The sequence below is a fragment of the Nilaparvata lugens genome, chromosome 1 (assembly GCF_014356525.2).
Source record: "Nilaparvata lugens isolate BPH chromosome 1, ASM1435652v1, whole genome shotgun sequence".
Classification (NCBI taxonomy): Eukaryota; Metazoa; Arthropoda; class Insecta; order Hemiptera; family Delphacidae; genus Nilaparvata; species Nilaparvata lugens.
The window spans coordinates 20,120,814-20,134,477 of NC_052504.1; the positions used below are offsets into that span (position 1 = coordinate 20,120,814).

At 37.4% G+C, this 13,664-nt stretch overlaps 1 protein-coding gene across 1 annotated transcript in view; it reads right to left on the minus strand.

Moving 5' to 3' along the window:
• LOC111047570 (ankyrin repeat domain-containing protein 17) overlaps nucleotides 1–13,664 on the minus strand; it is a 71,570-nt gene that overhangs the window by 32,697 nt on the left and 25,209 nt on the right. Inside the window, exons 19-25 of the mRNA XM_039423139.1 lie at nucleotides 13,063–13,234; nucleotides 11,544–11,843; nucleotides 8,760–9,113; nucleotides 7,902–8,020; nucleotides 7,016–7,241; nucleotides 5,976–6,130; nucleotides 1,180–1,355 (exon numbers count right to left, since the gene is read on the minus strand). Coding sequence (XP_039279073.1) covers nucleotides 1,180–1,355; nucleotides 5,976–6,130; nucleotides 7,016–7,241; nucleotides 7,902–8,020; nucleotides 8,760–9,113; nucleotides 11,544–11,843; nucleotides 13,063–13,234 — 1,502 coding nt within the window. The remainder of the gene's footprint in view (nucleotides 1–1,179; nucleotides 1,356–5,975; nucleotides 6,131–7,015; nucleotides 7,242–7,901; nucleotides 8,021–8,759; nucleotides 9,114–11,543; nucleotides 11,844–13,062; nucleotides 13,235–13,664) is intronic.

The window sequence follows — 13,664 nt, forward strand, 5'->3', positions numbered from 1 at the left end:
ATTGTGTGTCTAATCTTTTTGGTCTAAAAATTTTACAATTTCATCAAAGCTTGGTCTTTATTATCAATTGTTTATAAATGATTCAATTCATTTTACAAGTATTTTTAAACTAAGAAATGTTTTTGTTTGTTTCAGATTGTAAATTGTAGTGTGTAATATCACAAAGTGAATTAGCGACGGTTGAAGAGATGCCCTGTGGCTTATTATCTGGTTACTTTTGGTTAATTTAGTCAGCGATATCATGTTATTTGCTAACTCTATCATCTTCATCATCATCATCGAACTTGATTATTATCCTCAGCTTTATCTTGCGACATACTACAATCCCGCTTTAACCGGCAATTTGTGACTTCAACTTTATCTAGTCCACCTTTATCTGATTCTCATTGTTGATTTATACTTCCAACTTTCTCTCAACACGTGCTGTCATCTTGCTGGGGCTTGCAGCTTGTTTGTCGTTTTATCCTTATCTTGGATCACTCATACAACCACCATCATCATCATCATCACCACTCACATACGTCATCCTCAGTAGCGGAACCCTAATTAACTTACCTAATTAACCGGTTATTTTAACTTCCTCCTCGCCACTTGCTGTCTTCTTGATGTACCTTGAGACTTGTTTGTTACCTTTTATAGAATTCTGCGCATCCCTTCTGCGTTGATTGGATCCTCTCACCCCTCGGCTGGTTCTCTAGCTTCTAGTTGTGGCCTAGTGGTGAGGAATCAGTAGTTTACTACTGATTAACCTTGGTAGCGTGAACACCTGCGGGTCCTCGCTCCGCGACGCTATTCCAGTTTGCGACATTGGGGTGTCCATTCTGCTCTATCCGGTAGGGAATCCTAGTCTACCTAGACTAGTTGGTACGATAGGGTTGGTTCTACCTTGTTGGTTCCTATATACGAGTTTCAAAATTACAAGATTCATGATTTTATGAATGTAAATGATGGAAAGTTGATATTTAAGGGGAATTAACAAGTAACTAGGTTCAATAAAAATAAAAAGGGTTCAGGAAGGCCTTGACAAGGAAAAAATGAGAGTAGTTCTCCTTTTATTACAAGAAATATTAATATTATTCTTTAAACTATTTCAAGAAGGATAGAAATAAAGAAAAGAGAATGAAATTCCTAGTAGCTACAAAAGACTATGTAAAACTAGACAAGGAATGAACAGCATACCTTGACAGTAGCAGTTCAACGAAACGGCAGTGACCCTTGTCAGCCGCGATGGTGAGGGCTGTGTCCCTGGAAGAAGGAACAGGAGGAGCATTCACATCGGCGCCTTTGTCTAGCAGCACTCTGCCAACTTCAACGTATCCTCCACTGGCTGCTTCCATTAGTGGCGTTAATCCGGTCTGTCGAAACCATCGGTCATCAGTAAGCAACACAAATTTCAACATAGCATGTTTTGTGAATTTAAATTAATTTGGCAATACCTATGAAAACGAAACAGTTATCAACAAGTATGCATTTGTTTATGTAGGAATTGAAAACCAAATTTTAAAAATGTAATTAAAATGCCATTAAATGTGCTATTCATAGCCCAGTTCCAACGAATTTGACTTTGCATATTGCTTCATGTAATAGGCTCGAATACCAACAATAGGTTTTGTCACAAAGTGAATTTTTGTGACGGATGGAGAGCCGTCGTCTAGTGTAAAATTAGCGAATTTATTCTGTTTTAGAATTAGAATAGGGTCGACTTCCAGATATATCTTGTTGGACTTGTAGTAGTGTATGCACATTATCACCATCGTCGCCAATCCCTATGAATCATCAGCAGCGGATTCATCATAACCAGAAATTTCCAGATCTTGTTTACCACTCTGAGCGTTCTCGTACTTAGTATTGCAGCAGCAGCAGCCGTATCATCAAAACGATAAGCGTCTACCGAGTCGGGTTGGTATCGCTCTTCATGAAATTTCTGGAATAGAAATATTGTTTACCGGCCTGATTTAGTGTAGTAATTAGTATCATTGTCATCATTAGCTGCACCCTTAACATCAGGAGCAGCTGAGTCAAACCCTGTCACATGACCAGTGGCGTGATCGTCTTTTCAGACTCCCATTGGTCGGCGAGCCTTTTCCCCCGGCCTCCTAATTTTCAGTGACCCGGTGCTGCTCCAAGAAGACCTGGGAGAGAAGCAGTTGTTCGGTGAACGGGTTCGTGTACGGCTGCGTTCCGTGCGGCGATCCCAATAGTGGTGTACTAGAGGGTTAATATTCTATTCTGTATTTTAGTGAATGGAATATTGTATGTCGAATTGCCGACTGTATTTGAAGGTGGATTTTCCTGGGGGATTCTCTGTCCTTGTAGGTTTCATTTAGAGCAGTTGTGCGGTGGTTGAGCGTGAGATCGGGTCGCGAATCTCCTCTCCTTACGACGTTCCCGATACTAATTATTATTCTATCTTGTGTTAACATAGAATATTGTAGGTCGAGTTCCGAACAACTCGGAGTTAGAACTCCCTTGTGGGTTTCTCTTTCTTGTCAGCTATTTTTCCTGAATTCGTATCACTGGGGGTGAACGTGTTATCCTTGGTTGGAAACCTGTAAGGGATCTCAAATTTGTGCTACAAATAGTTGAGTGGGAAATTTAGCTAGGCTCTTATAGCGGGTTATTTTTGAGTACTTAATTTATAAGCCTCGACTCTGTCGCTTCACGACGTTTTTAATTATAATACGGGAAGTGGGAATCGGTTCGCTATTCTCCGTATCAGCAGGTAATTCGATTCAGGTAATTGTATGTCAGGACTGGTAGTCCGTATATTTTTCCTACTCTGTAGTAAGGTGGCCTTTAGTTTAAAGAGTAATTTTTCTCCATTGAATTTTTATTCTTGTAGGGAAATCCCTGTCCTTTTTAAGAATAGTTTTTCTCAATTGATTTTTATTCTTGTGGGGAAATCCCTGTTCCTTTTGAGAATAGTTTTCTCGATTAATTTTTGTCCCTGCAGAGAAATTATTATCATTTATAGTAAGTTTTCCTTGCTTGGTTTTCATACTATAGAGTGGCCCAGTATTTTAACTTTTCTTAGCAGTTTCTGACTTGCTGTAATACCTAGTAGGAAAATTCCAATCATTTCCTAGAGAACTCAGGTACAGCTTGAGTTCGTCCTTGTCGAAGTTGGTAGACTGCGACGTCCTTTCTCTTTCTTTCTCTCAACTTTCACTTTACTAAAGTCCTTCTAGCTCTCAGGTACAGCTTGAGGACTTCCTCGCCGAAGTTTTTAGACTGCGGCATCCTTTCTCTTTCTTTCTCTTAATTCTTCCTGTGTTAAAATCCTTCCTGATCTCAGTTTCAGATTCGAGATCGTCCTAGTCGCGGGTTTTCAGAACCGCGAATCCTTTCTAAAATTCTTAGAAACCTGTCTTCTTTAATAGCAAATATTATTTGCTGGTTTTCCCTGTTGAAAATTCACGAATTTTCCCGTGAATCTCAGTTGCAAATTAGAGATCGATCTTGTGGTAGTCCTTAGACTGGCAATTACTTGGAAAAGTCTATTGAAATCTTTTCCTGAATTAGGAGTCTCTGACTCGATATTTTCCTTGTGGAAAATCCTGGAAAAATCCTTTCCTACCCTGACAACGACAGACTGTTGTCTTCCCGATATTATTCTACAGACTGTGTCTGTGAAAAATCTTTTCTATCCTCTCATAATAGTCGACATACTGACTATTAATTTAAAAGCGTTTTGGACGATTGAGAGTGATTCCCATACCCTTAAGGGCAGTCACAGATTGGCCCTTAATAACCGGCGCGCAGTCACCAGATTAGCGCGGAAATCCTGTTTAGCAGTTTCAGAATTGCTGAAAATCCTTTCGCAGCTGCAGGCTCGCGATTCAGAAATCCGACACCCGAAACCTCATCCTCTGAACTTCAATTATCATAAAATTGAAATAGATATACTATGTTTAGCTAGCAGGTCCAGCCTGCTGAGAGCTAGAGCGCAATTCTCAGATTGCGGATTATTGAGCAGATATTTATTTGCTGTAGAGAATAATAATCTTATTATTGATTCTCTGTTCCCTATACCGTATACCTCATACCCTGCACCCTATTCTCTATAGCTTACACCCTATACCGTGCCCTATTTAACTATATCTTAAATACTACTAATAACTCCATAGTTCCGTCATACCTTTACCCCATAGCTCTCACCTTAAACCCCATAGAAAAACCACACCCCGGGCTTGCAGGTACAGCTTTGCTCGCCGTCAACTCGCAGTTGGTTCAGATTGCGTACTACCTTTACAAATAGAATTATTGGTAGGGATCTGATAGTCAGATCCGTCTCGTTGTATAGGGTTATCTTAATCTCCCTTAACACCCACCCTGTATTCCAAAGGCCGAGGGCCGAATCAGCCAGCAACGGCACGGACAAACACTCTTCCCCTGAAATTAAAAATCTCGCGAAAGAAGCAGAGGGTAAAGAATCAGGATAGAGGGAGAAGTGTAGGTCCGGTAACTCCACCTGTCAGTACGGCTACTGACCCCGACCCATATCCGACTGTAGCTAGTCCGCGTTGTAGCAATACTTCGCATTTATTAGGAAACCTAGAGGGTGGAATAGGACATGCTAATAGTTTATTGCAATAAAGCTTACATTCCTTAATAAGTAAATGTAAGATTAACTTAAATACATTATCAACATTAATAAATAAGATCAACTGTATTACGTAGAAATTAAACCATCCACATTTGTATTGAGTGTGTCAACTCATTATCATTGTAAAACTTTCAAGCATTACAGATTTACATTTGAAATTTAATTTGTATTTTCGTTCAATAATAGTTAAAACTTTTATTTCTAAGGGTGCGTTCATGTTGGAGCTATGATAAGCGATACTAGCTGTGATAAGAGAAGCGATACTACCCACTACCTCCGTAAACAAAGCCGTAGTGAATTCGTGTGACGTCAGCTCAGGTAGGGCTCCTACACCAATAAAAACACTAGCTGATATAGATCAGCTGAAATCAACGAATTTTTATTGGTGTAGGAGCCCTACCTGCTGACGTCACACGAATGCACTACGGCTTTGTTTACGGAGGTAGGCAGAGAATAGCGCTGAGACAGCAGCGACTCCAGTTGCTTGAAAACGCTCAAATGTGGAAAACGTAAATATTGTGAATATTCTTCAGTGTTGATAGGAATGTGTTTGCAGCATTCATTCCAACATTTAGAAAATGAATTAAGGCATCATCCTAGAAAATGTTATGACCAAGTGAAAATGAAAATTTTGACTGAATATCGACGATCATTTCCTATACCATTCAGGACTGGAATAATATCACAGGAGACAAATTACAGGAGATCGAATAATGCTAACATTAAAATTAAGTAGGTTTCATAGAGAAACTTATTTGAATTGAAATCAATATCTTCTATTAAAGGGATGAAAATGTTAAATTTTCAAAACAAAACTTCTACCATCAAATAATAAAACAGACTATTTATTGCAAGTTAAATAATAAATTAATACTAATAATGTAATAATTTCATCGAGATAAGAATGTTTCATTATTATCAGAATAATAAGATAGTTTTTTTAATTTAATTGAAATCTATTGAAGTAATTTTTATCACTCTAGTCTCATAAAAACTTGAACTATTAAATTGTCAACATTCATGCATGGATACTAGCTGAGAAAATGAACTAAGTTATTATATATCGCTGCTTATATCGATGGTCAGAGCGATTTTCAGCGCAGCTCCAACATAATCAGGCTTATCAAAAAGCACGTGGGTATTATCTACGCGTTGATAGAATCGCTTATCACAGATCATACATGAAAGCAACCTGAAGCTACTGCCTTCAAGATAGAACCCGATTACTGATTTACATATTATTTGATCACATCTAGATACTTCATTGTCACAATCAATTTCAGAAGTCATTGCACACAGTTTTCCTATTCTAAAACTACATGTTCTATCAGAATTCAATTATGGTGATGAAGTAGTTGAGTGTTGTTACCTTGGCTCTGTGCTCGACATTGGCCTTTCTGTCGAGTAGCAGACTGACGACTTCGTGGCGGCCTTGGAAGCAGGCGAGGGTTAAAGCTGTATTCCGATTAGTCTCTATCTGTGCATTTATATCACTTCCCATGTCCAATAGTAATTTCACAGCACCTATATTATGTGAAAAAAAAAATAAATTACGGATTAATATGGAAAGTTCGTTTTTCAAAAACTGGCCCATAATTGGAAAATCGGGCGTATTATAAGATTATTTTCACCACTTTTGTAATATATTTCCAACATATTTGTCTTCATGCAAAATAAAGCCAGCACATATAGTGAGAACCACGTTGTAATAGCAAAGGAGGAAGATAGGAGAGCAGCGTTCCCGATTCTCTGCCTGGCCCTGGCCACTGACTTCTATAGAATACAGCTGATACCGGTATATCTGATGAAAAAACTGTTCATTCTTGTTTAAAATAATCAATTATATTTCATTCGAGAAAATATATATTTTCAATAATTATTAAATAATAAATCTTCAGGATTGAGATAAAATATTTCAATTATAGTTCTACATTGTTGAAAAATGATCTGGCAACATTGTAGAGCTGGAAAAGGATAGCGCTATCTGCTTTGTAGAATTATGGACAAGGATAGCGACACCAATATTAATCTAATACTGTCATTATAACGTGGACCTCATTATAGGACAGCTAATGGTTTTTGTGTGACCCGCATATAAATTGGCATACCATAGTGATTGACATTAATTGCAGAATTTCATTGATAAGGATGGGACAACATTTTTTGACTATTTAATTGAAGTTGTAATGGTACTAAGAATATTCATCATTTAGACTTTACAATCAATACATTTGCACTGGTAAATGGGATCGGTCATTCAAATTATAATGCTAATGAAGATGATACCAGGAATTATGCCCAAAATACCTATTAAAACAACAAGATTCTTTTGTGGGAAGTTTAGATCTAGTTTAAGGAGTGATTTTATGTAAAAATATACAGAGAATTTCACAAGTGATGAGCTCTTACCAGTATGGCCATTCATAGCGGCAAGCATGAGAGGTGAAATTCCCAACTTGGAGCCGGTACGGGAATTGATTTCAGCGCCATGAGTGAGGAGCAGTTTGATGATGTTGCCGTAGCCACCTGAAGCAGCCAGGCTGAGAGGTGTGTAATCAGAAACATTCCTATGCTCCTTGTTCGCTCCTCTCGACAACAGCAGTTCAACCACCTTCAAACGACCAAAAACCATAATAAATGTAATAATTCATAATTAATGCTATAAAATTCTCTGTAGACTTCCGCTACTGCGAATATTGACAACTGAATAAATAGCTAGTTAGGTCAAGCACCCTAGCCACTAGACTACCGGAAATATTCCGTACAGCAGCATTTATTTTGAATAAGCAAAGTCGGCCGAATATGAAGATGCAATAGAAGTATATTGCAATTATTCACTCAATATCATAACTTCTGACATGGCTTCTGATCGAAATCGCATACATACTTTTCAATTCTCGACTCTGAAGCCTGCTAATAAATTATTACTCCAAAGCCTTTCAATAACAAAACTGAAACTTTCTAGCTGCTAGCTCCTCAAGAGTGGTGAAGTTGAGGTTTTTAGATGTATGACTTGGTTTCAATAACAATTCAATTCTACAGCTATAATATCATGCAATTTTGCAATCATATGCAAATTCCATTCACTAAACAATCATTTAAAGACAGCTATTTAAATTAATTCAATTTCATTTATAGCTGCATATTGCTCCAGCACAAAGTTGAACATGATTGTAATCACCTTAGCACAGCTTATGGATAGAAAAACAGCACTTTGTGGTTGTTGCAGAAAAAATTTATTCAGCCTTGAAACAGTTTGATTGAAACTCGTAATATGCATATTGTATGGTTTTACCTCGTCGTGGCCTCCTGCACAGGCCAGCGTCAGCGCCGTGTCGTGGTTGCTGTCCGTCTCAGAGTCCACATCCATGCACGAGAACGGCCCCGTCGATGAGTCCACCGTATTGAATCCCACTGCAAACACATCGTGTAATTAGCTCATCAAACAACAACAATTCCATAGGTTTGGATTCGTCTTCATAAAACAACAAAAAAGATTAAAATCCCCACAAATTGGAATAGGAAACAGTTTTTCTGTTCCAGAATCCAGCAGTTTGATGTGAATGCAATTTCAATAATTGGTTTTATATATAAAAATTTTATAATGGAATCTATTGATTTTTATAATATTTTTCTGAAACAATACAACTCAATTGTATAACTCTAGAGAACCCAAGTTTGGTATTGTTTCAATTTTAGTATATGTACTGCCGAAGCAAGTAGAGGATGCAACTGGACGTATCAAAAACGTTTCAATTGTATTCACAGCTAATCGTACAAATAAGAATATTAACGTCTGAATAATAATTATTCATTTATTTATTGATTCAATGATGCACAATTATTATGTTTTGATAAAAATGTTACTAAATATTTTAATAATTATGGAAGGATCAACAGGCACAGCCTAAAACTGGTCCTCCTCCGAATTTTTATTCAAATACTAGTCCAGAATGTAGGTTATGTTTTCTTCACTTTATAATGTTGACCAATTTTCTAAGCAAACACTTAAAAACAGGAAATTTTTATATATCTAGAAAGATTGAAAACCAAATAATTACACATGTCAAATTAACTTTCAACTAAGAATATGAAGCTAGGATGGAGTAATCAATTCAACTAAGAATATGAAGCTTTAGGATTTAGTACTGACGGGCGTTGGGCGGTGCGGTGGCTCGCTGTCCTTGCCCAGTGGCGGCTGCGGTGGCCGCGGTGGCGGCAGGCAGCTGGTAGCGCGCCTTCTTGCCCTTGGCTGCGGACTGCATCTGACTTGGCGAAGGGATCTGACTGGGCGCCGGTGGCGTCGGCACAGTGGCCGGAATTTTGATTGTGGTTGGCGGCGCCGCCACTGGTGCCGCAACTGCGGCTGCAGCGCTCGGTTGCGGCTGCTGCTGCTGCTGCTTCTTGTCTGCTACTGTGCCCTGGTGTGAACCATCCTTACTGCAAGGTACCTCTCCTTTGCGCAACGACATCCGTACATCGTTACTAGCACCTCTGCCTTCCTTATCTGTAATACGAAATCAAACATGATATTCAGATTCAAATATTATTGAAATTTGGTGTAACTTTTCAAGTATCAAGTGCTACTATTAGTAAAAAAATAAAACGAATAAATAGTAAGAGTTTCATAGAACTTCATAACAGTGACTTAGGGTGTGATCACATTGAATGCGTATATGTGCTAGTGCACGCTTGGTTATTCTTGACAAACGTGCAGATGAGAAACGGAATCTGGATAGAGAAATATTAACACTCACACTGAACGCGTGCACTTGCAGGTTGCGTTCAGCGTGGCTCGTGCGTTTAGCTACATAAGAGTCACAACGTGTTTCAATAACACTTTACAGACTTGGTTTTTCGGCTCAGGAATAATCTGACGTGCATTTGCACATACAGAGTGAGTCATATGTGTGGGAACCCTTCAAAAAGTTGGAGACAGTTGTAGATATAATACTGTAACTTTCAGGATACGTTATTGGTCGAATTTTGGACCATATTTTGGATTAATTTTATTAAATTGGACTCTACCTTTTGACGTATAACTGAATTTCAACCCCTCATAAGGGGGTGACTAAGGGGTTGTAGCTCGAATATTTTAAATGTAAACACCGATTTTGTGAAACATCATTTTAAAGGCCTTTCTAAAACAAGGCAGATGGCATCAATAAAAAGTTCTATGTTACTTGTATCCAAAATGGCGGCTGACTGAAGTTTTAGTTTTTAAAGAAATGAGGGGTTGTAACTAGAATATTTCAAATGTAAACACCCATTGTGTGGTACATCATCTTAAAGGCCTTTGCAAAGCAAGGAAGATGACATTAATAAAAATGTTCTATGATACTTGTATCCAAAATGGCGGCTGATTGATTTTTCATTACTTTACAAATAATTTCTTTAGAAACTAAAAATTTCAATCAGCCGCCATTTTGGATAAAAGATATAAATTTTTTATTGATGCCATCTTTCTTGTTTTAGAAAGGCCTTTAAAATGATGTTCCACACAATATTCAAGTTACAACCCCTAAGTCACCGCCTTATAAGGGGTTGAAATTCAGTTGTACGTCAAAAGGTAGAGCATTAGTAATAGGTAGAGTTACGTAAATATTGAATAGGTAATAAAGGTAGAGTTATAGTAATATAATATCTAAAACAGTCTTCAACTTATTGAAGGGTTCCCATACATATAACTCACTCTGTATACGCATTCAATGTGATCTTAAAGGATATTATATTCACGTTTAGAATTATATTTAATTAGGATCATATTCATCAAGTTGTATTGTTTCCGATTACAAATTGAATTTTATAAAGCATTTGAGGCGTTTAAGCACTAGATCAATAAATGCTCTTCATATCTAATAATTAATTTAAATAGAGCAATAGATACTTCCATTAAGGAATTTTAGCTAGGTATAAAATTTGTTGCAAATATTTTGTTAAACTTAGTCAAAGACTTTCTTTTACTGATGGTGCCTGGATAAAACCTTTCATTACCCCCCCCCCCCCCGATTAGTTGTCTACAAATGTCATTATATTTTATAATTGAAACTATTTTTACTAAGGCATAGCCTAATACATCATTTTGTCGACTACAATATATTATATAGTACACTCGACATAGCGAACATCTTGCCTAAAATAGGCGACAAATTCTCTTACGTCAACGAACATACCATAGATACTGATACTGCTAGAGTGAAACTGTGATTCTTCATCATCACTAGTGAAAGGATATCTCCTTCATTTGTTTTCAGAATAGAGTGTTCTTAACGTAATAGAAATACTGACAACAAAAAACGGACAAAGTAATCAGGGGTAAGGTTCAAGTTATTGAGGGTTATCTGGGAATAAATTCAGCTAAAAAACATAAGAAATACTTCTGTTTATTGATAATACTATAGAATAATAGACTTCTTAAAATGTAAATTAATTAGTGGTGAGTTTGTTCGAGGGAAAATCATTGGCAGAAAATTTATAAGAAAACAAAACCTTGAAATGAAGAGAAAAGCAGTTTGTTTAGAAAGTCTGAAATGTGTTTTCAACGTGTTATGTAGTACAACAAGTGAAATATAAGAGTATTTAGTCAGAGTACATTTACTTAGCATGTTAGGACCTGGTTGCACAAAAGCCGGTTGAATTTTAACCGTGATTAATTTTACGAGAACCAATCAGAGAAGGCTTTTTTGAAAAGACGGCTTCTCTGATTCGTTCTAGTCGAATTAATCACGATTTAAGTTTAACCGTCGTACGTGCGACCGGCACTATGTGCATTATATTAACAGGAACAAGAGTATTTATTAAGAGTACAAAATCGTAGTGTGTTATCAGCCGTGCACCGATCAACTCAAGTATTTATTAAAAATAGTAGTGGGTTAGGTGTATGAGCCGTGCACCGATTGAAAAGCAATACAACAGTTGAGTGTGAGTGGCGGCTGACCTAGTTGAGGCGGCTGCTGAAGGAGCAGCTGCGACTGAAACGCGGAGGAGGAGGCGGTGGTGGCGGAGGAGGGGGAGGAGGATGCTGCTGCTGCATTGACTTGGTATTGCAGTTGGAAGGTGTTGGGTCCGTTGGGCGAGGGCACAGTGAAGTACTGCACCTGCCCCCCCGCCGCCGCACCTCCCTGCAGCAGGTGTTGTGGCGGGGCACCCGTCACACCCAGCATTTGCATTGCATCCTCCACCCCGGCCGCGTAGTTCGCCGCCTCTGTTTGCATTTTCACCCGCTCCCGATCTGCAACTGCACAACACTCTTGTTCTCACCACAGAAAATTCCTATTTTAAACTTCTCACCACAGAAAATTCCTATTTTGAAGTTCTCACCACAGAAAATTCCTATTTATGTTCTTCAAAATACCAAATATCACCACAGAAAATTCCTATTTATGTTCTTCAAAATACCAAGTTCTCACCACAGAAGATTCCTATTTATGTTCTTCAAAATACTAATTTCTCACCACAGAAAATATTCTTCAAAAGGTAAATACAAACGTCTCCACCAATAATTCTCCTCCCTCGCTCATAACTCACATTTGCAAACACTCTAATCCATCAAACTTATAAAATAATAGCAACCTCTCAATTTTAGGTTCAATATACAACAGTTTAACAACAGACACAGTGATCAATCCCTGAAATAGCTTTTCGGTTTTTATTTAGTCAATGTTTTATTGATTACTTTGAAATGGAAAAATGAAAAATTATTTTTAAAAATAAAAAAGTTAAATTACATATTATATTTTCACCAGTTTCCCAGGATAATTTGATTGAATATTATATTCAAACAAATCCATTTTATTAAAAATTTCAATTTTAATATTTTTTTAAGAGTATTTAGTGCATTATACTAGTAACTTAGATAAGTGTAAACTGGAATTTTAATTAACAAATCACACTGTCAATAGAAAATTTAAATATTATCTTGAATGAGTTCAAAAAATATAACTAAAATTTATCCCGCATATTTCAAAAATACTGGGACATTTTTTTTTCATAAATTAGCATTTAAGATACTCATTTCCTCATTGATGCCTCAACATTTATGAGATGGGCTTCAATAGATCCTTTCCACTAGATGTCATTGGGCTAGATCAGAATATGTAAGTGAAGGCATCTTAGAAATGATTCATTCAAATTTAAAATAAATTATTACAACTGCAGTTCGACGTTCACAGTCCAGTTATAGGTTTCATCAACAACAAAGATGCAATCTTAGACCAGTTATAGAATAGACACGGCCCATTGTATATTCATACTGAAAGTCGATGAAGCAAGCATCTACTGCCACATCACCATATCGTGACGTCAGCATCGGATAGAAAACAATGTAAACAAACTCTGCAGAAAAGTTTTCTTGAAGGATGCAATGAATGATCCATATTATTCTGGCAAGAATATTTACCAAGATATCATAAATCAAATACAGGTGGAAAGAAAACGGAGCAGTTGAATGAACTCACCACAAGCCATATCTTCGAGGCCTAGATTTTCGAGCGTTTCTAGTAACTGTGACTCATCAACGTGCACTTTGGGAGCATCCTTCAACAATGCCTCCACCGTGGCTGTGTCTAGCAGCTGACTGCGCTGTTGAGGTGTCGGCACCACGTCACACGATGGACAGCAAACAGCGTCCTACAACCAAAATTTATTTAAAATTAAAAATTGCCCACAATTCAAATCTACTAGTCCTAAAATACCACCGAAAGAACTGAAACGTTTTTCTCCATTTCTTCATTAGAATTTTCGTTAAGATGTAATATTTAGGTCCAGCTCAGAGCCTTAGAGTCAGCCAATCTGACAACAAAGAAGTAATATTACGTAGTCATCATCGTTGTAAACAATAGTCATAGGAGGGTAAAATATTACCATTCCCTCCTTCCTACGAAGATACCAGGCAATGTAGCAATTCTATAGAAGATACCAGTTTTGCAACAACTAAGGAAAATGATAATACTGGGAAATCGCCATTAAGAAAGCCACACTCTCTACACACTTCATTTCAGGAAGTGTATATGCCTATCTAGTGTGTTGTATTTATTTATTTTACGATTGTGTTGTGATA